Here is a 21,030-nt window from a genome sequence, read left to right as displayed (position 1 = left end):
AAATCGCATTCGAAGACCTATGTAATCTGTATTTTTGTTTTTTCTAAAGGATACATGTGTTTTTACAATAATTTATCTAATTCATATCTAAGAGGACTCAATAGCCCTTATTCACTCTCAATATTAATAACGTTCATGCATTAATTAACACCTCTGTTTTTTAACGGCTAAATATGTTCTACTACACTACAAGATCAATTACGCAATCATTTTAAATCTGTGTCCTGCTCGAGTGTTATCCAAGAGTTGCAACACTTGGATATTAATTAACATGAGAGCGGGGTTATGTCTCTTTGCGGTTCTGTTTTATTTCCTGAGCAACAGTTGAGATCTGAAGGTTCCTCATATTATATAGTTTCGATACGATACCTCTTTGGGCTCTGTTCTGAAAAATGTGTATTTTATTTATATTACTTTTTCCATAACATCTCCACAGCTGTATTCCATAGGTCTTTATCTGTTTTAACATTTGCTTAAGAAACTTGTTATGTATGGATAATTGAGGTTTTCTTCCAATTAACCAATATATTTTTTATATATCGTGATATTTTTTATAAATGCGATGTTGAGTGAACAGTTAAATATTTTAAAAATTAATAATATTTCTTTACTTAATTTTAAATGTTGTTTAGAAAAACATTAATGGTAAAAAATCAAGTATGGTAAGGGACTAATATGTAATCAATTTTTGAATCAATAATTAAGATTTTCTTCCAATTAACATATACATTTTTTATATATCAAACCCATTTGTTTTCTTTTCTTTTTTAGTCTCCTCCTTTGTACTATTGTAAGGGCGAATTAGGTATTTGTTGTAGATACGTCTAGCCGTGTTTATAAACACTTTTATAATCATGACTTTTGTTTATTTTATGAAAAATGTGATTTTATTTATATATTTGTTGTTTAATTTTACTGTTGCGGAATAAATAATGAATTTGTTAATGATTTACGCGGAATATTGCGTTTATAAATAACATTAAAATTTGTTAATTGTTGAAAGAGAAGTTCATCAGAGTTTCCGGAACTCCAAGGATCTCGAGTAATAACGTCGAATATCGAATCGGGTCAAGAAAATACCCATACACATTAAATATCTCGTGTTTTGGCTGTTGCCTGGTTTCTGGATGTTGCCGGAATACTAAACATTCGCTGGACCATATTGTCGGTTCACTCCCAAGAGAAGTGAGCCGATACGCCCCAGGTATTTTCGATAAATTTTCTTGCGGATTATTTGTTGGAATGAGAACGGCCATTCGTGGGTTCACAACTTTGAAATACTCCTGAAAAGTTTCTAATGACAATTTTCCGATAATTAATGGGGATTCGAACTTTATGGACCTTTTTCCATTGTAACATATATGCTAGTTTATGGATAATAGATTATTTCAATTATTCATCATTATTCAATTCAAATAGTTTTTATCATTACTATATCTTATATTTTATGGAATTAATTTAGAGAACATATATTTTGTAAAATGGTTCCATTATTTCTATACAACGTCACTATTTTTGTAGATGTTAGAAGGTGTATATTTCAAGAAATGTTACAGTGATAAAGTTTGGTGAGTTTTGTTAATTATCTTGTACTACTAAATAAGCAATTTTTGCCTTTATTATATTATTTTTTACGGTATATGTGGTTGGGTTGGGGTTATGTAAAAATAGATAAAAAACCTTCAATTATCAATTTTTAATAAGTCACCTCTTATTTCGTTAAAATAAAATAGTATCTTAAAGTAAATGAATAGTTTTTGTGTTTAATCTCTTCCACACTTCATAATTTTCTTTCTTTTGATTGATGGATCATGTGTGTATGATATTAAGCAAGAAATAAATGGTATTCGATGAAATGAAATATTTTATTAAACAATTAAATAATTTTGACTAAACAACATTTTATTTTTTGGAAGATATAATTAACAAGAAACAATTGGGTATAGAAATTTATCTGGCAATTTGCAATATAATTATTTTTCTCTCTATCCCTTTTTTATTTATCGAAAATGGAATAAACCGTTAAATAAATAGTTAAATATCTTTAAAATTAAATAATTTAAAAAAAAGCCGAGAGAAAAACGCTAAACAATCAAGTATGGTAAGGACCAATATGTAATCATATGATTTTGAAGTTTAGGATAACATAATGAAGATCTACTGAAATTTGCAAGGATGATAGGGTGCGACAATCCATATCACAGCCTGTATTTATCATGACCTTATTCTCCAATTTTTTTGTCATTTATCAAAACAATTTTACAACTAAATAAGGAACATACAAAGATGCATTTAACCTTTGCGAAGGAATATTTTGATGTATAATATAGATTATTGTGGACAAATTCAAGCGGTCAGGTACAATCACCTTTATATATATATAAATGAAAACTTTTTTGATGGAATTAATAACCGTATCAAATGTGATTTTCAAAATTAAAATTTAAAAATATTTTACGATTTAATAACCTTCCGCGTCTCTGACCTACAGTTTGGAATAATTTTTATATCTGCAGAATATTGCTGCTTTTGTTTTTGGAGTTAACAACAGTTCTGTGAAGTTTATATCAGTGCTGAAGCTGATAGAAAGACTATTTCTTAATTGATTCGATTGACTAGCAATTTTTAACTGATGTCTTACTTTATATTGATTGATTTCTTTATTTATTTATATTAGTATTAAATAATAATTATTTTTATATTCTTTATAATACTAAAATATTTAACGTTAGCCAAATATTCGTTCATAATGTGAAATTATACGATTTCCGCCTTCTATAATAAATCTCCCATCTGAGTTGATGATTCGTTCTTGAGCAGAATAACTGATGAGCTCGAAGTATTTCCTATAAATTTTCTAGTGGATTTACACGATTTAAAGAGCCACAGTCCCTACATACTTACAGCTTTCTCTTATATTTTCCTAAAACTGATGCCCTTTTTAAATTATTTTAAAAAATATGACTTATATTCTATTTTTATTATATTTTTCTTCTTTTTCTACAAACCCGTTTTGATGATATTAAACATACGATCTCTTAAAATGAAGGTTTGTACATTTACTTTTCAAATAAAAACTTTTAGGCCTGCTGGTCCTTTTTTATGATGGCGGATGAATGATCAGGTGCTCGTAAAACTTTGAAGCATAGCTAGGCTTTTTTATTATGGCCCACATGAGAGAATACATTTTATCAGACAGACTGCGTAATAAAACCGTTAAAAACTAAAATTCTATAGTACTATTATCTTTCTAATATAAAATTTAATATACTAATATGTTCTTTTTATTTAATTGTTATATATAGCGCTTTTAAATACGCTAGTTAATAAAAATGCAATGAACATACTTTTGTTTGTTTAAAGGCCTATTATATATGATGATATTCAAATATCCTGCAGTTCTTGGAGTTGTACATATCTAGATGATTCTTTTTAATTTTTTTAGAGACAATCATAGCATTAAAGCGCCCACTGCGTGACACGTAGCGTCGTCCTGCTTCAAATATATTTCATTTGTGCTCATACTGTTCAATTTGGGTTACAAGAAGCTACTTATAGCCGTAATGTAATTGTCGCCGTCGATGGTAATGATTTTACTCGAGTCATTCCATCACATTGATCAAAAACATGACCAGCCTTACATCTAAAAAAACAATGGATATTCCTGTAGATCCACTGCTATTGAGGTTCACCACTCAAGGCATTGGCTTGTCAACATAGTTATTCGTATAAAATTGCTCTTCGACGATAAAACTTATTATTTTTTTAGGAAAATTACTGCTCTCTTTCAAAAACTCAGCGACAAGAAATATTCTCTCTATAATCATTGAACTCTTGGGTCAGAATTTTGTAGTATGCAAAAGACAGTGAAAAAAAGTTTTATGTCTGGCCAGGAACTAACTGCCTTGGGCTCTCCGACATATATTAGTTAGTCGTGTCAATTCTTCATAAAGGTTTGAAAAGCTTCATTAAATAATTATTTTAGTAATAAAGTTTCGTCACTTAGACATACATTTGTAGTATCGATCCATGTCGGAAAATGTAATAATTTGAGCTACAAATTGAACGATTTACGTTTTTAAATATTAGTTAAGGCGACAATGGTCAATATTTTCTGATATATCATTCTTATTTGTTATCATTACCATCTACAGTATTGAATGTGTTAATAATGTATAATATATATTTTAATATATTAGATGGTTTGAATTCTACTTTTTTTATTACTCTTGGTAGTTCCAGGATCAGCCCAGAGGGCAATAAGTATTTGTTATGTTTATATTTTATATACATGACATGTAGAAAATCAGTGATCTCCTGTATAAAATACTATTTTAATTAGTTAATCTTATTCTAAAGCATATTCTAAAGTCTAAATATGTGTAATAATCAGATCGGACGGTTTTCGAATTACTTCACACAAAAACGTTGAATTACACTCGTTAGTGGTTCTAGAGGAATGTTGTATCACTTCATTTGAAACATAGTACGGTGTATCGATAATGGTACTCAACACTTTATTTTGGAACCGTTGTATGATGGATATATTAGACTTACTAGCGGTTCCCCATAGTTGGATTCCATATGACCAAATAGGCTTGAATATAGATTTATTCAATAATATATTTTTATCTAATGTTAATTTTTTGTCACTAAATACTCTGCCTATATCTGAAACTAAGAAGTTCATTAAACGGATAGACATTATGCGCCAAGGAGATATTAATAGCAATCGTACTTAATTAATAGCAATCGCAGCTGGCTTGGAATATAAATTTAAGGACGAAAGCCTGTGCAAACGACATTTGATTGTGGCTGTGTTTAGTCGAATGTTATGTAATTTAACTTGCTGCTGCTGGCTTCACTCAGATAGCGGCGTCTTTACTCAATTTAACTCCACGTATTCGATAGTTCCTGATGCACTTTGCAGTTTGTATCTATTAACAGAAATTTGCCTCTTAAAGTTAACCAAAATAAATGGCAATAAAAGTACATTCGTTACTTTAATATCAGCCATCTTCCAGCTCTAATCTGTTAATATTAGTTTTGTGAGATTTAATGCTAATCTAACACTGCTGAATTATTTACTATCAATCAATTTTTCATTTATTTCTGACACTGAATATTTTAACTGCTATTAGAGAATGTGCACATAATGGTCTGTTTATAATAAAGTCTAATTTCATTTTCGATATTCGTTACATTTATCATGTTATTTACATATTTAAGGCTTGCTTCTGGCTGAAGCATGCTCCAGGATGTTTTAAGGTGGCACAAATTACTATGTTTAAAGAACCAGGAAGCCGACAGAATAAAAAAGCAGTACACCAGACTCATAATCGAATAACTTAACTGGTGAGTTGAGATTTACTTCCAACTTGGCTTGGTCAAATAAATTGGTTTACTCAATTATAATAGTAATTATCAGTCAATGATAAAACATAGTTAATTATAGGTTAGCACTAAAATTTTAAACCGACTAGTAATCCAACGCTGTGGATATAAATTGCTTAGGATTAATGATAGATAAGCAACGAAGAACTGCACAACGGCTTCGAAATAAAATGTATACGAAGTAATGTAAGATATTTCATTAGAGCATTTTTTATTAATTACATCTTACATTAGATATGCTTAGTACAATATTAATTTACAAATTAATTTTTACATATGATTTAAATTAGTCGGAAACTGTAAAAAAGTCTAAATACAGACTAAAAAAATCGATGACAACTCAGAGGTGTATTTAAACATTGCCAAAAGGTCAGAGAGTTAATTAATGAGATATTGGTTGGAAAGCAAGTATTGGTTCTGCAAACAATAAAAAGAAGGGGAATTTGTTACTGTATGAATTGGTTGAATATATTATTGCAAACCAGCTTTTTTGCTCATCATCCTTTCTTCACCAAAAGAGCCAAGCATTTTTCATCATACGTAGCGACCCAACGAATATTCGGATGCTAACAGTTCATAACATGTATTCGGCTACCTATTAGAAGTTGTCACGAATTCATTATAGTTAGCAGATTTAACCCAATTTCATTGTTACTTGTTCAAACAGATTCACTATACTTACTAAATGTTAAATGATTCATCTTAGGCGTCTCAAGTTATTTTATTTAATAACTTATATAGATATGTATATACTTAAAACAATAAAACATTTTTCAAAATAGTACGTAAATAGCGAAATCGCGGCAAGATAGGCAATATGTCATCGTATATTGTAATGCTTTTATCGTATTCCTTAACTCCTATGCATTATAGCAAACAATGCCAGAATGTACACATAATGGCCTGTTTATAATTAAATAACGAATACTCTGGGGCTATCTTTTCATGACATTGTACAGTTACTAGTTGGAAGTGGTCATGCATGAATTTAGTTGTTACTTATTTAACGGAGTCACCACATTATAGCTGTTCACGTTTCTAGAATGCCGAAATGGAGTGAAAATAGGTAGATGATGATATCAAAACCGGCATAGTTCTGTCGACACAATACTATTATATATCTAGAAAAGTGGCAATATTTTAGAAAAAAAATTGTTTCAGTGTGTTATATATTTATTTTTCATTATTGCATATACATCTCAATAAGTAATATTGTATAAGTAAATTGTTTGGATTACTTTTTGAAAGATTTATTTTAAGCGTCTTAAGTTATTTTGTTTATTAACTCATATAGTAAATAGTTGTAATATTGTATATGTATATATGTAAATATATGTATATATATATATATATATATATATATATATATATATATATATATATATATATATATATATATATATATATATATATATATGTAAATAGTTTAAAAATAAAGCATATTTAAAATTCTTGCAAATTGCAAAATCGTAGCTGACTTGTTTGTATCAAGAAATGCAATATTCTACAGCATATTGAAATGTTTTTATCACATTCCTTAACTCCTATGCACCATAGCAAAGAATATCACCATTTATTTGTTAAACTGGATATTTTATCCGCTATTATCAGAATGTACACATAATGGTCTGATTATAATTAAATAACGAACAATCTGGGGCTAACTTTTCATGATATTCTACGGTTACCAGTTGGAAGTTTTCATGCATGAATTTAATTGTTACTTGTTCAAACGGATTTACCGAATTCTAGCTGAAACACGTTTTGAGACTGCCGAAAAAGAGTGAAAATAGATACATGTTAATGTCATTAAAACCGGCATAATTTCGTCGACACGGTACTCTTATATTTCTAGAAAAGTAGCAATATTTTTGAAAGAAGTTTGTTTGAGTATATTTTGTATTCATTTCTCATTAATTAATATACATCTCAATAAGTAATATTATATGAGTAAATTATTTGGATTACTTTTTGAAAGATTTATCTTAAGCGTCTTAAGTTATTTTGTTTAATAAGTTATATAAATATGTATATAATTAAAACAATAAAACATTTAAAATTTAACTCGCAAATAGCAAAATCGTAGCTGACTTGTATGTATCAAGAAACGCAATATGTCATCGTATATTGCAATGCTTTTATCGTATTCCTTAACTCCTAATGCATCATAGCAAACAATGTCACTCGTTATACTGAAAAGAGCGCGTTTCTTTACTCGTTGCATTGTTGACACGGAGAATTTATATTTTATATCTTGCATGTGCCACGTTTATGCAACAAACGGCATACGTTGCTTTGTAGTTGTCAGGCTTTTAGTTCTCACTAAGCACACATTTGTGTAGATTTATTCGTTAGCAATAACTTAATATGACAATTGCTTTAGTAATTAAATATAACAACGTATATTTTTATATAATCAATTCGACAGATTATATACCTAAAGGCTTATGGATATATAGTACGCGTTGGTATAATGACGAAACGGATGTTAGAGTAAACATTAATCAAAAAAAGTAATTATCAAAAAATAATAATAAGAAGTAGGATTCCTATAAACCTATCCTTATTGGATATTTTACAACGAGTAGAGTAACAAGATCCGTTAAATTGTTAAATAAATTGATTGAGATTTGGACAAAATATATACAATCAAATGGCCAAAACTTTGAATAAATACATTTTAATTACTCATTGTAATAACGTGCTTTATTTAGCGAGAAAAAAATGGAAAGAAATTACCGACTCACCTGGTATAAAACGTTATTTGTGAGTAATGGCAATCTTAGGTTTAACTAGCATATGAAAAATATTGTATGGCTATTTATTTGGAAGATTTATTATTTCTTATTATAGTTTGTTATTTGTAGGATAATGTATTATAATTCTATCGTAATTTGACAAAAAGTCAAAAATATGCTTGGAAATTGATGATTGATCTCAAAAACTAATTAAAAAATAAAGCATGTGTGTCTGGATAAATATATATTTATATAAATAAATATTATAACAGATGGCAGATTATGGGCTATAAAAAAATTGCATGATTAATGGTTCTGAACAATAGAAAAATCCCTTTATGAATTAACAATATTAGGAGTATGACTTCTTACAGTTTTTATTTTAAAATTATATTTAGCATAGAAATATTTTCGCGGTCTTTTGGGCTACTGCATACCAAACGACAATAAATTTATATCAACTACATCTTCTGGGATGGAAAATTATTCTAACCACTTCTTGATCAATATTAACTAATCTGTTGTTTCAGCTGTGCTGCTTAAAAATAACGTCGTTTGGCGCGACATAATACAACATTAAAGGACAATTTTTTTGGTAACGTTTATATTTGTACCAAAAATAATTTAATAAAGTTTTAAAAGTTTTTAAGATGCAGATCATCACTTTATACAAATTTATTTTATAGGCAACCTCGATGGCCTGATTGGTCGAAATTATGCTCACCATCTAATAGTGAAACGAGTTATTGTTCAAGAACTACAAACGCTTCTTATCAGAACAACGAGTTAGTAAAAATACTCAAAATAACATTGGATCGGATACTTTAATAACTACAAAAGTTTAAAATTATAAAGATTTAAACGAAAATGTATTTTTTATGTATGAAAATTTAACGGAACTGTAATAACAGTTGAATAATATGAACTCATTATTTTTGTCCTGAACAGAAAGTAGCTTTTCCGAAATTCATAGTGGTGTGTTACAATTGTATTCGAGTGACCGGAAATATAACGGATAGGCTTAGAATGCGATGACTTTACGCACATCAAACACAATAAAAGCGAGCAATCCCAGTGCTCTCGTGATCCAGGAATGAGCAGCATTCTACTACTATCCGGAAATACATATGATGGCATCAAATCAATTAAAGTTCGGGAAATGACAATCGTTTGTCAATATTTTTAGGCATTAATATACAGCGGTGAATCGATTGGGTTATATTGTACTGTTGCAAAAGTAAAATTGCCACAATTGGTAGTGGGGCCATTACTCTCATTAGTTTATTTAACATTCATATTTGTATCATTTTTAATTAAAGTTAACAAAACCCTAATTAATTGCAGATACTATTACAAATTTATCACTTACTAGGAGCGTTCTTACCACTATCAGAGGAACATTATCAATTCTTACAAATTTATAACTATTGTCTAAAAACTACTAAAGTTTCTTCATGAGCCAATGCCATCTGATAATAGCCATAATATTTTCATTAGATCTGACAAAACAACTGCGGGTGACCATACGAGGAGGTTTAATTAATTAACCGACAATCGATGAAGTCACTATTTTCGTTATAGGATAAAATTTTCAAGATAATATGCAGGTGGATGGAGTTCACCAAGTCATTTAGTCTTAAATATAAATAGTTGTTCAACTAACATTGATGCCAAAAACAAAACATTCGCTTAAAGCAGGTTATCCCTTTTATATAGAGAAAGGGGGCTGTTTTTACACACAACTAGATACCAATGGAATTAAGGGAAGAACTTGATCATAATAACACTTTTACTGACACACAATGTATTAAGCAGGCAACTCATATACAGCTACAACGCCAAAACCAGATTGTAAGACTTAGAGGAAACTGAAGCTCGAAATTGGAAGTTCTCTCTCATTTGACAAATTTATTCGTCTCGGATATATTCGATTTCCTTTCATTCTGCTCTATATAGCATGCTTTAGTGAATTAAATAGCTAAAAAGTTAGATTTTGTTTTGTTCTATTTATTTTTAATATGTAATACATTTACTGAGAATCTGACAAATCCAACAAAAATTAAATAAAAAGAAGTAAAAAAAATACAAAAAAATAGCCTGGTGCAGCTTGAGTGGGATTTGCTGGAGGAAGAAAACAGGCTTAGGCCAATTCCAAAAGGACTTCTTTGCTTCTATTATCTCTTTTAGAAAGATATATTTACAAGCAAAATTAATGACTCCATTGTACGGAACCAACCCATGCTTCAGTGAAATGCAGACATTCATTGACTATCAAAACAAGTCATAGCTTGTCTGATTTATTGAGGGAATTTGTTTGATTTCCTTAAGGATATCTGTTTTCAATGTATTTTTTTACCTCATAAGTCATCATACCGTTTCATAAAACAAAAGCTATAGGATAGCATTGAAAGAATTTGGATGGGATAAATTATCGCACCTGCCGTACTCTTGCGACCTTGCCCCGTCTGACTATCAACCTTTCGCATCAATGGGATACATGCTTGTAGAGCAGGACTTCGCCAATTTAAAAAGTTAGCAAACGGCTCGATGGTTTTGCTCAAAGGAGAAACGGTTCTTTTGGGATGGCATCCATAAATTGCCGGAAACATGGGCAAGAAGTATATGGCTAATATTTTAAATAAATAAAATTTTCAATTTTCTTGAAAATTATGTAGCTTTTTCCGAATAAAATGGTAATTTTAATTAATTTTCCGATATACCTGGTAATATTTAACTTCAAAATATAGTATTCCTCTAGGAAGTAAAAGTCTAAAGGTAGAAGGAAGAGTGGAATAATAAAACTATTTTATAATATAGTAAGTTTATCCGTCTGTTATAAAATGTTTTGAAAATATTTAAGCCCCAGCTCAAAGAAAAATATCCAGTAATTTCATGATGTGGACAAAGCGAGCCGACAGACAAGCTATACTTTAAAGTTTCACGAGCGTGTAATCCTTCAACCCCCATAATAAAAAAAGACCGGCGGGGCTGAAGGTTTTTTATTTGGACCGTGTTCTTTGGCCAATTCTTGATTTTGATAAATCTTATATTTGTTTTCGGCGGAATGGCATTAAAAAGGTTGGGTCTTAAAATAAACAACAAAGAAAAAGAAAAGATACAATTATTCCTTCGGAATCTTCTCGTCAGGGTTTTTGTTCTTAATAAAATTTATGAGTTTATTTACTACTCGCTTATAACATAATTAACAGCTCTATCTTATACAACAACTTTAAATTAGACGTTCTTTTATTAGGAAAGAGATATTATTTTCTATTACCAATATCCTATTTGTATCGCGATATTGTGGATCTAAAAATAAGTTCTTTTTCGATGAAGTGGAAGGACATTTTCGGAGACGTCCGAAGAGGATTTGTACGTTTTCTGATTACCCACGTGCAAGAAAAGTGTTAGACTCGACGATTTTCGTGCGATTCGTAACTAGAGGGAGTTACATATTCAATATCCGAACGCCACCAGCGAATTTACAGATTTAGAAATGGGCTTTGTGTGGAATCATAAGGTCAGTGAAGAGCGTCTTTCAATTTGACGCTTCACTGGCTAACGTAGCGCTAGAGAGGAAACTCATTTTATTATAAATTAACTGCCAACAGAAAGAAATACAATTATATCATAATTCTCGGTAATCTATATTTCCCCGGGGCTTTGTAGGTTGTCTAAATTGAGTTGTAATTAATGAAATTTTATGGAAGGTTTGAAGTATATATAACATAACCATTAATTTTTTCTTTCGGCGAGATATCACTAAATTGTCTATTGTTGTATTAAAAATAAAATTAATTTCTGGTATTTATCATGAAATTTTGGGTAATATTCCTGTTTTTATATTTTTATTTGATCAAATTGCTTCAATATATGTTAATATTTCTAGTTTTTTCAAATATATTGTGAATACAAGCTACAATTCTGATGATTATTTCATCTTAAAAAGACTTTTCAGAACAAAACTGGGACAGTATTAATAACAATGTTGAACATCTCCCCATTTTTCTTTTAATATTGCGATATTACGCCTAGCTCATCTAGTATTTCGAAAGGGTGTGTCAGCCAACCCACGTTGCATCAATTTGAACTAGTGTTTATAAGAACATGTTATATCTTGTGAGCTTCACCAGAGTATCCTTGCCAACTCTTGCAGCATGTATCCCAGGGTTATTAACTAATTGGAAAACTTTCATCTTTTACTCGTTATTGCTGGCCTGTTTTGTAACCATAATTCTTTATTTCATTTTGTTTAATTAACTTTGGTAGACATCTACAGCAATAGTTTAATTCAATTTTAGCAGTTCTTAATAAACTACGCTTTGCTGATCGCATTATATACACAGCAGCCAACACTTATAGCCATAAATATTCCGCTCCAGTGTCAATGTTGATGGCTCTCCGCAGGTTGAGTTCTACAATTAGAATTCTACCCAATTATACCACCATTGCTGTACAATCCAAGTTTCTTCTGGAATATGCCATAATAATAAAACTCTTGGAATATATAAGAAAACTTGATGTTAAATGTTTTAACATATGATTTTATATTGTACAAAAACAACTCAAATATTATTATTGTCATATTACTGTCACAGAAGCATAACGGTATAGTATTGTTGCCTGAAGATCAGAAAGATAATTTTTGTTGAGGTTATAATTTTTTATTTATCTAGATCTGATTTTGTAGGGATGAAAACACATATTTATTTTACTTAAACCGTTTTATTTCATGAATAAGAACTGGTGACATGTTAATCGCACCCAGACATTAACAATACTGGAAATCTGCTTTTTTATTTTAATCTAAACGATAACTTTTGAATATATGCTCTCACTTGAAATCAAACACTTTAAACATCCTTTTCCACTAAATCACCTTCTTTTCTTTCTCTCTCTCTCTCTCTCTCTGAATAAACTTACTAAAAGGTTGTCGGTAGTTATAATTGGCTTTGGACAGCTTATGGTTATTACGAAATTCTTTGTAACTACATATATGTTATATATATATATATATATATATATATATATATATATATATATATATATATATATATATATATATATTAGCTCGGCTTCTTTTTTTGATAATTTGTTCAGTTTCGGTTTGTTAATTGAATTAATTTAAAGGAGGAGCCTTATGATTTCTCCAGAACAAGCCACCAACGGTGCTAGTCTTGATATGTGTATGGATGAGAGCACACTTATTTTACATAATCAATTGTAGATTAGTACCTGTATAAGAATCAAATTCAGCTTATGTTCATAAGTTCATAAATGTGGCATATGTCGGAATAAACAATAAAGGGACTATGTTCGGTGATTAGAAAATCTAGCATAATACTCAAAAATCACTTTGTATATCTGATGATGCATATCTCTTAACGATTTTTCATGTTTGAGTGTTTAGTTTTTTGTGGTTAATCAGGATTTTTGTTAAATGATTTTGTTATGAGTTTTATAGTTATAAGAGAGCTTTACTCGTACATGTTTTTTATTCTTAGATTTTGTTTATTCAAACAGAAAATGTAAAACTTCCGGCAAATGTATCTTGATTTTGCTGACTGGTACGAATGCCTGAATCTTTGAAGTATTATGAGTTTCTTCAAGCATTGAAGGTTAGCTTTCATATGAACGTAGACAGAGAAATACCGATTCCATATACCCATCTATTGTAAATTCTTAAAAATTATGTATTATATAAAATCAAAATCAATATTATGTAAGTTAAAATAATAAACATTATAAATATAAATGGAAAAATATCTTTTTAATAAAATTTTCTCTTTTTGACCTTTGGGTGAAATTTTCGATTGTTTCATTTAATAATAATAAACTTGACACATTTTAATGCCTCCCCAAATTTATGTACAAGGGATCTTAATGAATCCCCTGCTGAAATCATGCCGTCATATTAAGGAACTATTCTAATAAAGTTAAAGCGTTATAGTTCGCATTTGTAGGGCAACACGTATCCGTCTTATGTGCGACACGTAATTCACTCCAAATTATGTCGCATTAAATTCGAAATGTACATAATATATTATCACTTAACTTAATCAGATTTGAGAAACAGCAATGTTATACACTAGCGCCGTATTAGTGTAGATATTCGTCAGTAAAAAAAACCAAAATCCTAACCGAGATCGTACTAATTTTATGACATTATTTAAAACTAATACATATTTACTTTTTTCTATATCTTAGATATACTGTACTATGATTCGGAATTTGACTTTATTAATAATACTTGTTGATCGTAATTTTAAATTTATAAGTGTTGAAAGTGATTAGGCATTTGTCTAATCAGAAGTAACATTTTGCTGCTATTGATGTTTTATTTATTATTTGTATATGATAAAAGTTCAAAACTTATTAAAAATTACTTCTCGGCCTCAATTACTACTTTTATTTGATTTAAACAACTCCATGTACTAGTTAATAATATATTTTATTCAAACTCTTCATTCTGATCTAAATAAATATCCAAAAATGTTTTAAAAAACATACTCTTATTCTGTTAATGTATATATTGAAAAACCTACCAATCAGAGATGATTACACTAATTAAAAAAAAAGTCACGTTGGTTTCCATTGTCCAATAGTATTGAGTAAAAATAACCACAATAAGGTGTAATAAGACCCGGCCAATGGTAACCAGAATAAGAATACGTAACAAAAGATTAGTTAGTTATATAACGTAAATGTAATAATATTATATTTAGTAACTTTGAAATATTGAATTATTGAAATAGAATTTTTTTAGGTCTCTAATAAAGTTTTATTTGGTGATGCAATAATTATTACTGAATGTTTTTGTTCTTTCGAATTCAGTTTCTTCTAGGTTGATTATTCTGGAGACAATACATACTTCAGAGTCGAATGACACTCAGTACCCTAAATGATCATTTGTTTACATTAACAAACATTTTTATTTAATTATATAATTCTTCTGATTATTATATGTTCATGTGAATCTCGTTGGCGAGTGACCAACTTAGAAATCGTCCCAGAAAATAACCGGCCTTACCCAGCCTGGTTATCGGCTTGACTGGGAATATTTTCCATGTCAGATTTTTCACTCTTGCCTAAAGGCAATCACAAATGTTAAACAATCACAAACATAAATTAACTACCATGGCCTAGCAGGATCCGAGCTTGATTGATATAGTTCCAAAATTACTTCTACCAATGATATTAACTCCTCACATAATTGGTATTTTTTCTGTATTTTAAGATTATCTATAATATTGAATAGTAAATTATATATCTATATCTGTTGAATATAGTATTGGTTTTTGATTTGGTTTCATATTAGTACCAGTTGTTTAAAACTAAACATTTGTTTAGTCTGGGATCTCAGTTTACAATGTAAAAGCATCTATTATATGTTCTGTTTTCTATTTTGTCGAAAACTAATATTTTACTAGAGATAAAAATAATACCAACTTTAGAATTTGTACGTAGCGGACATTAATGGAATTATATTTTTGGTTGTATACTTTTTTAATGATTTTAAGGTACGTAAGATTATTATCGAAAGTGCATATATTTAAATAAAAATACAGCTAATAAACTGTCATCTTGATTCAATAATGTTTCTTGAAGGGGGGGAGGGGGGTGTGCTCGAGAAGTTCATGCTATCAAACAAAACAGATTGTAGTGTGTAGCAAATTGGCGGCAACTAATTTTTAATGGAATAAGAGAATAGTTATAATAGTTCGATAAAGAAATACATTATATACATTTTGACTACTAGACTCAATTTTACACATATGTAAGTTCATGTAAATATATGTACCATATATTTGGAAACTAAAACTAAACATATTTTCAAACTCCTTTAATAACTGTTTGTTATATATAAGCTTTGTGTTAAAATATTATTGGTGCCAGATATACCACAATATTTTTCTATATCATCTTTTATATTATATTTATATACTTCTATATTAGTGTCACATGGTTTCATATAATTTTATTAATTTTAGTCATGTAGATTAATTTTAAGTTGTTGAAAACTGACAATGTCCCTATCTGAAAACTCGGATATATTGAAAGTACTTAGATATATCTATATTATAAGACGTATTTATTTCCAGTAATGATATGATGATTATATTAAGAAATAATCATAGAAAAGAAAAAAAAAAGTCATTACATCTTTGCTACTTCCTGGGAAGAATCCCTTACTTTTTCTGATATTTTTTGTGCTTTAGTAATGCTTATGTAAGGACTCTTGCCAGCCAAATTTTTACTATCTCCTTATATCACAAGGAATATCTTATTAGCATGAGTTGGGCGCACTAGAGGAATATATATTGGGAACGTTATATTCACGGGAATGTTATGGACAAATAAAAATATTTTTCCTAATAGCTATAGGGTATAATGTATCACTGTTATTGTTCTATTTATTGTTATATTTATTATTGTTCTGTATTTTCAGCATACCTTTGAAGATATTGTGATTGAATTTAACAACAACCATTTGAATGATAGAACAACCATACAGGTATATAAAAGCAATATATTTATGAAGTTATCGTTTGAGAAGAGTGATCAACAGTTATCCACACTCAAACTAGAAGAGATGGAAGTTCGAAAAATTAGGTAATTTTTTAAACAAAATATTTGGACAAGGCTGAAATCAATATTACACATTTATGTTTTTGAATTTCAAACATTTTACTCATTTGTTGTGTCAGTAATTAGTTTCCGGTTTTTTTAACACATTTTATTAGCCATAACTATACTATAATATAATCATCGGGTTTTCTGGCTGAAAACATGCATTGCTACATAGATTATTTTTCTTGTCTCATCAATGGGAAAAAGCTACTTAGTAAAGGTCATCGTTTGCCGCTAGAGATTTACAGTGAACATGTTCCAAATATAAGAACATGGGCACGGTGGTTTCGGCAATTCAAATGTGAGAATTTCAAAGTGCAAATAACATCCTGGTCGACCAAAAAACGTTTGAAAAAATGTAAACAAATACCTAGATGGATGATTTAGTTCAAAATAGGAACTGTTCTTTTGAAGCGGCTTGAAATTGTTTGAAAGATAGGCAAAATATATAGAATCAAATTATCAATATTTTGAATAAATAAAATGTAACTATCAATTATAAAGTGATTTCTTTGGCAAAAAACTGGGCAGGAGTTACCGACTCGACTGGTCTACTAATATACTTATACGGTATATTTAAATAAATTGAGGTGTCCTATTGTTCGTCAAAGAATGGTTATATATTTTATGGAATTCGTCATTTTTAACATGCCTGTAAAAATGAAACATAAAAATTCGGTCACTTTAATCGAAAACCTTATCGTATAGGTTTAAAAACACGCGTTAAAAGTCGCAGAGTGACATGACACGCTAAAATATTTGTTGTTCAAATGAACGCTAAAAATAACAAAACTGTGGAAGGAAAATGGAACCGGGACAGTGTTTGTTATCTACGTATAGCGACCGAAACATATTGTCCTCTTAATTAAGCAATTTGTTTTTAAACTTGTTTTTATATAAAATTAAAATGTTTTTGTCATATTTTAATTTTGTTAAAAGAGATTGAATTAATTTTTTGGCAAACTTTTTTATAAAGTTTTTATTTGGAAAAAATTATATTTTTATAATCCAAATGTGACTACATATATAATATTTTGGCTCAAATTTTTACATTTTTATCATAAAATATGCAATTTCAGTAGCACATTGATATGTTTAGTAACCTCGTTAGCTATGGGTTATAAGTGATAACTTAATTAATACTATCTTTGTAATTAAATTATTCAACAACTAAAATCGATTTTCGTGAAAGAATATTTGGAATACGACATTGATTATGGTTAAACTCACCTGCATCTCTAAATTCAATAATTTAAATATTTCTTTATATCAGAAAACACTTTATCATTTAATATTATCCAATTTTTCAGTGTATATAGACGGTTATTACATTTTATTTTGTTCATCACACTCATTAATTTTGTTGTTTTATTTGAAGAAATCTGTCATCAAAGAAACACTTTTACAAACGTATGGAGAAGACTGAAGCCAAAAATATTTGCAGATAAAGAGTTAAAACACCTCTTGGATAAAAATTCAAATCGAATATCTATATGTTTATATGTGATGAGAAAGATTTAAATGGAGGTTAATGACTACTACACGAACTGAGTGAAAATGTAATTTGGAACCGTTTCTACATCGAGACTTAATTGTTTACCAGGGAAAAAAGAAGCGTTATCTGCTATGTATTGTGAGTGATAATGAAAAGTAGATTTTCTAGGACAACCTTAGCAAAAAATCAAGGGTTAGTCCAGAAGAATGATCCACATCAACACTGAAACGGAATTTTCATGCTTATAACATTTTTGTGTATATGATAGGATCAGCAATATGTAGTGTGTTACTAGCTGCTAAAATCATAATTCATTTTTTTTTAAACTAGATTAAAGTTAATTTACGAACAAAGTTCCTTTTGAATCTCAAACATTCTTATTCCATCCCTGTATTGGTCGATTTATGACCAATGAACCCCCTTCGGAGTTGAAATGTTGGTTTTATTTCATTCCTTAGTTTCTTGTATTTATTTAGAATCATGATTGTAGATTATCTATTTTATAGTCTTTAAACATTTCAAATTAAATAAAATTTTGCCATCAACATTTTATCATACTTTCGTGATGAAAAAAGAAGCCTTATCTGTTATGTATTGTGAGTGATAATGAAAAGTGGATTTTCTTGGACAACCTTAAGCGCAAAAAATCAAGGGTTAGTTCAGAAGAATGATCGTTCAGAAGAAAGACCGATATTTATCAACACCAAAACTTAATATTCATGCTTATAATATTTTTGGGTATATGATAGTATCAACAATATGTAGTGTATTACTAGCTGCTAAAATATAATGAAACTGTTAGTGCAGATGTTTACCGACGTCAATTGAGCAATTTGTGAGACGTTTTGAACAATATACCCAAAGTTATCCTCTTGTATGCCAACCCAGTAGATATACTGCTGATCACAACTTATATAGATCAATTCATCATGGCTAGGCAGGTACACGGTTTGGATATGCTGGAGAATCTTTCGATGCAGCATCGTCACGTTGTCCAAAAGGTCAGAAAAAAAATTGTGAAAAATATATTGATTTATAGATCTTGTACCAATTTACCAGCGTAGGGAAAAATTTAAGGATACATATAAGCACTTAATAATATGGATTTAAAATGTTATTCAGTTGAGTGGATACAAAAAGGGGAAAGTTGCTCAAAGAAGTTAAAGGTATACTAGCAGTAGTTAAAATTACACAACATCTCACCACAGTTTTGAAACCATAAAAGAAAATGTTGACAAAATAATCTAATCGACATTTCAGGATATATTCGATAAATAATAATAAATAATAATTATAATAATATCGACTGATTACAATATGCCTTACAGATAACAATTTACTTTTAATTTATTTTTAGTGATATCGAAATTGATTCATCTCCTTTGGATTCAGTGGAGTTTGCCGATTCATTGAGGCCTATCAGAGATTATTGGGTGACTGGTTATCTTCGATCAGGTATGGAGCAGATTATATTGAATATTTTAACAGAAGCGTTTGGTGCTGCTCTCGAAAAACGACAGACTCAGAATGTTAATTAAAATTAATATTTTTATAGCTTCCTTGAAACAAGTCTTTCTTAGTTTTTTATTTAAATGCTCATTGTTATAATATATTTATATTCACTTTGCTTATATTGTATTCACTCTTTTATTAACCTTAACATGTTATAAGTTAGTTATAAAGATGAATTAGTAAATAATTTAGTAGACCATATAAAATAAAGCATTATAACAACAACATATTGTTTGATTTCATTTGCATTTTAGCTGATTTTTTTTTATTAATATATACATGTAACTAGTTACACGTTGAAAATATGTACAGTTAATTTTAATTTGGGTAAATAAACTGTAAGTTTGAATGTAGGTGCACTACTTTCCGAGAGGTATTATTTTCGGTAAGCCTTAATATATTTAACAACTCGGAGTAATGCAATGAAAAAGCGTTATAAATTTTCTTTCTATAAAGGTTCTTTGATAATAAAATTTTTTTTTCAAGACCGACATTAAATTTGCGAAAAATTGTATATCACTACAACAGTATAATTAAATAGATGATGTGATTAAAATTGAACTTTCTGGACTAACCATAAAATATAGAATAGATGTGTTCAAATGTTTTAAAAATGCTGAGGAGAATGCCCTGGTCAACTTTTAACGGAGGTAAGAACTTAAAATAGCTAAAAGGGTGCTCTTTGCTGATAGTAGTTACAAACTTATAAATTAATATTTATATGTAGAGATTGATATAGTCTTGAATATGGAAGTGAAAAAATATAAAAATAACGCTAGGGTATAATTATCTCAACATTATGGTGGTTTCATAGAATTCCCGCAAAATATATACCTCGTTTGATGGAAAATATTTTCGAAGAGAGATAGAGCTCGAAGTTAGAGGGAGATATATTTGGCAAATGCGTGCATTATTTTATTTAAATGTTATGCATCTTCGTATAGTCCTTTATCTATCTTCTTCTTTGTGAATATTAGAGTTTAAAGAGTTGTTTAAAGTTTAGTTAAATACGTTTAAATAATGATCACAATTAATTTTTTTACTAGATTAAAGTTAATTTATGAAAAAAATTCCTTTTGAATCTCAAATATTCTGATTTCATCCCTGTATTGGTCGATTTATGACCAATGAACCCCTTTCGGAGTTGAAATGTTGGTTTCATTTAATTCCTTAGCTTTAAACATTTCAAATAAAGTGAAATTTAGTCATCAACATTTTATCATGCTTCATGAGATGAGAATGAGAATCATCATGAGATAG

The 21,030-nt window shown here is 29.2% G+C and overlaps 2 protein-coding genes across 8 annotated transcripts in view; one reads left to right on the top strand and one right to left on the bottom strand.

The window, feature by feature from the left end:
- Positions 1-19,995, top strand: part of LOC143197599 (uncharacterized) — a 198,455-nt gene extending 178,460 nt beyond the window's left edge. For all 7 annotated transcript variants that reach the window (XM_076406148.1, XM_076406158.1, XM_076406167.1 and 4 more), the window contains 2 exons: positions 16,582-16,745; positions 19,616-19,995. In XM_076406148.1, the coding sequence (XP_076262263.1) occupies positions 16,582-16,745; positions 19,616-19,796 (345 nt within the window). In that variant the 3' untranslated portion in view covers positions 19,797-19,995. The remainder of the gene's footprint in view (positions 1-16,581; positions 16,746-19,615) is intronic.
- Positions 1-21,030, bottom strand: part of LOC143197544 (uncharacterized) — a 276,265-nt gene that overhangs the window by 134,989 nt on the left and 120,246 nt on the right. The gene's annotated exons all lie outside the window — the stretch shown is intronic.

The sequence above is a fragment of the Rhynchophorus ferrugineus genome, unplaced genomic scaffold, assembly GCF_030347505.1.
Source record: "Rhynchophorus ferrugineus isolate W39M unplaced genomic scaffold, kcgeb_rfMv2 rfM1, whole genome shotgun sequence".
Taxonomy (NCBI): domain Eukaryota; kingdom Metazoa; phylum Arthropoda; class Insecta; order Coleoptera; family Curculionidae; genus Rhynchophorus; species Rhynchophorus ferrugineus.
Note: the sequence above shows the minus strand (reverse complement) of the source record. Positions and strands in the feature narration are given on the sequence as shown.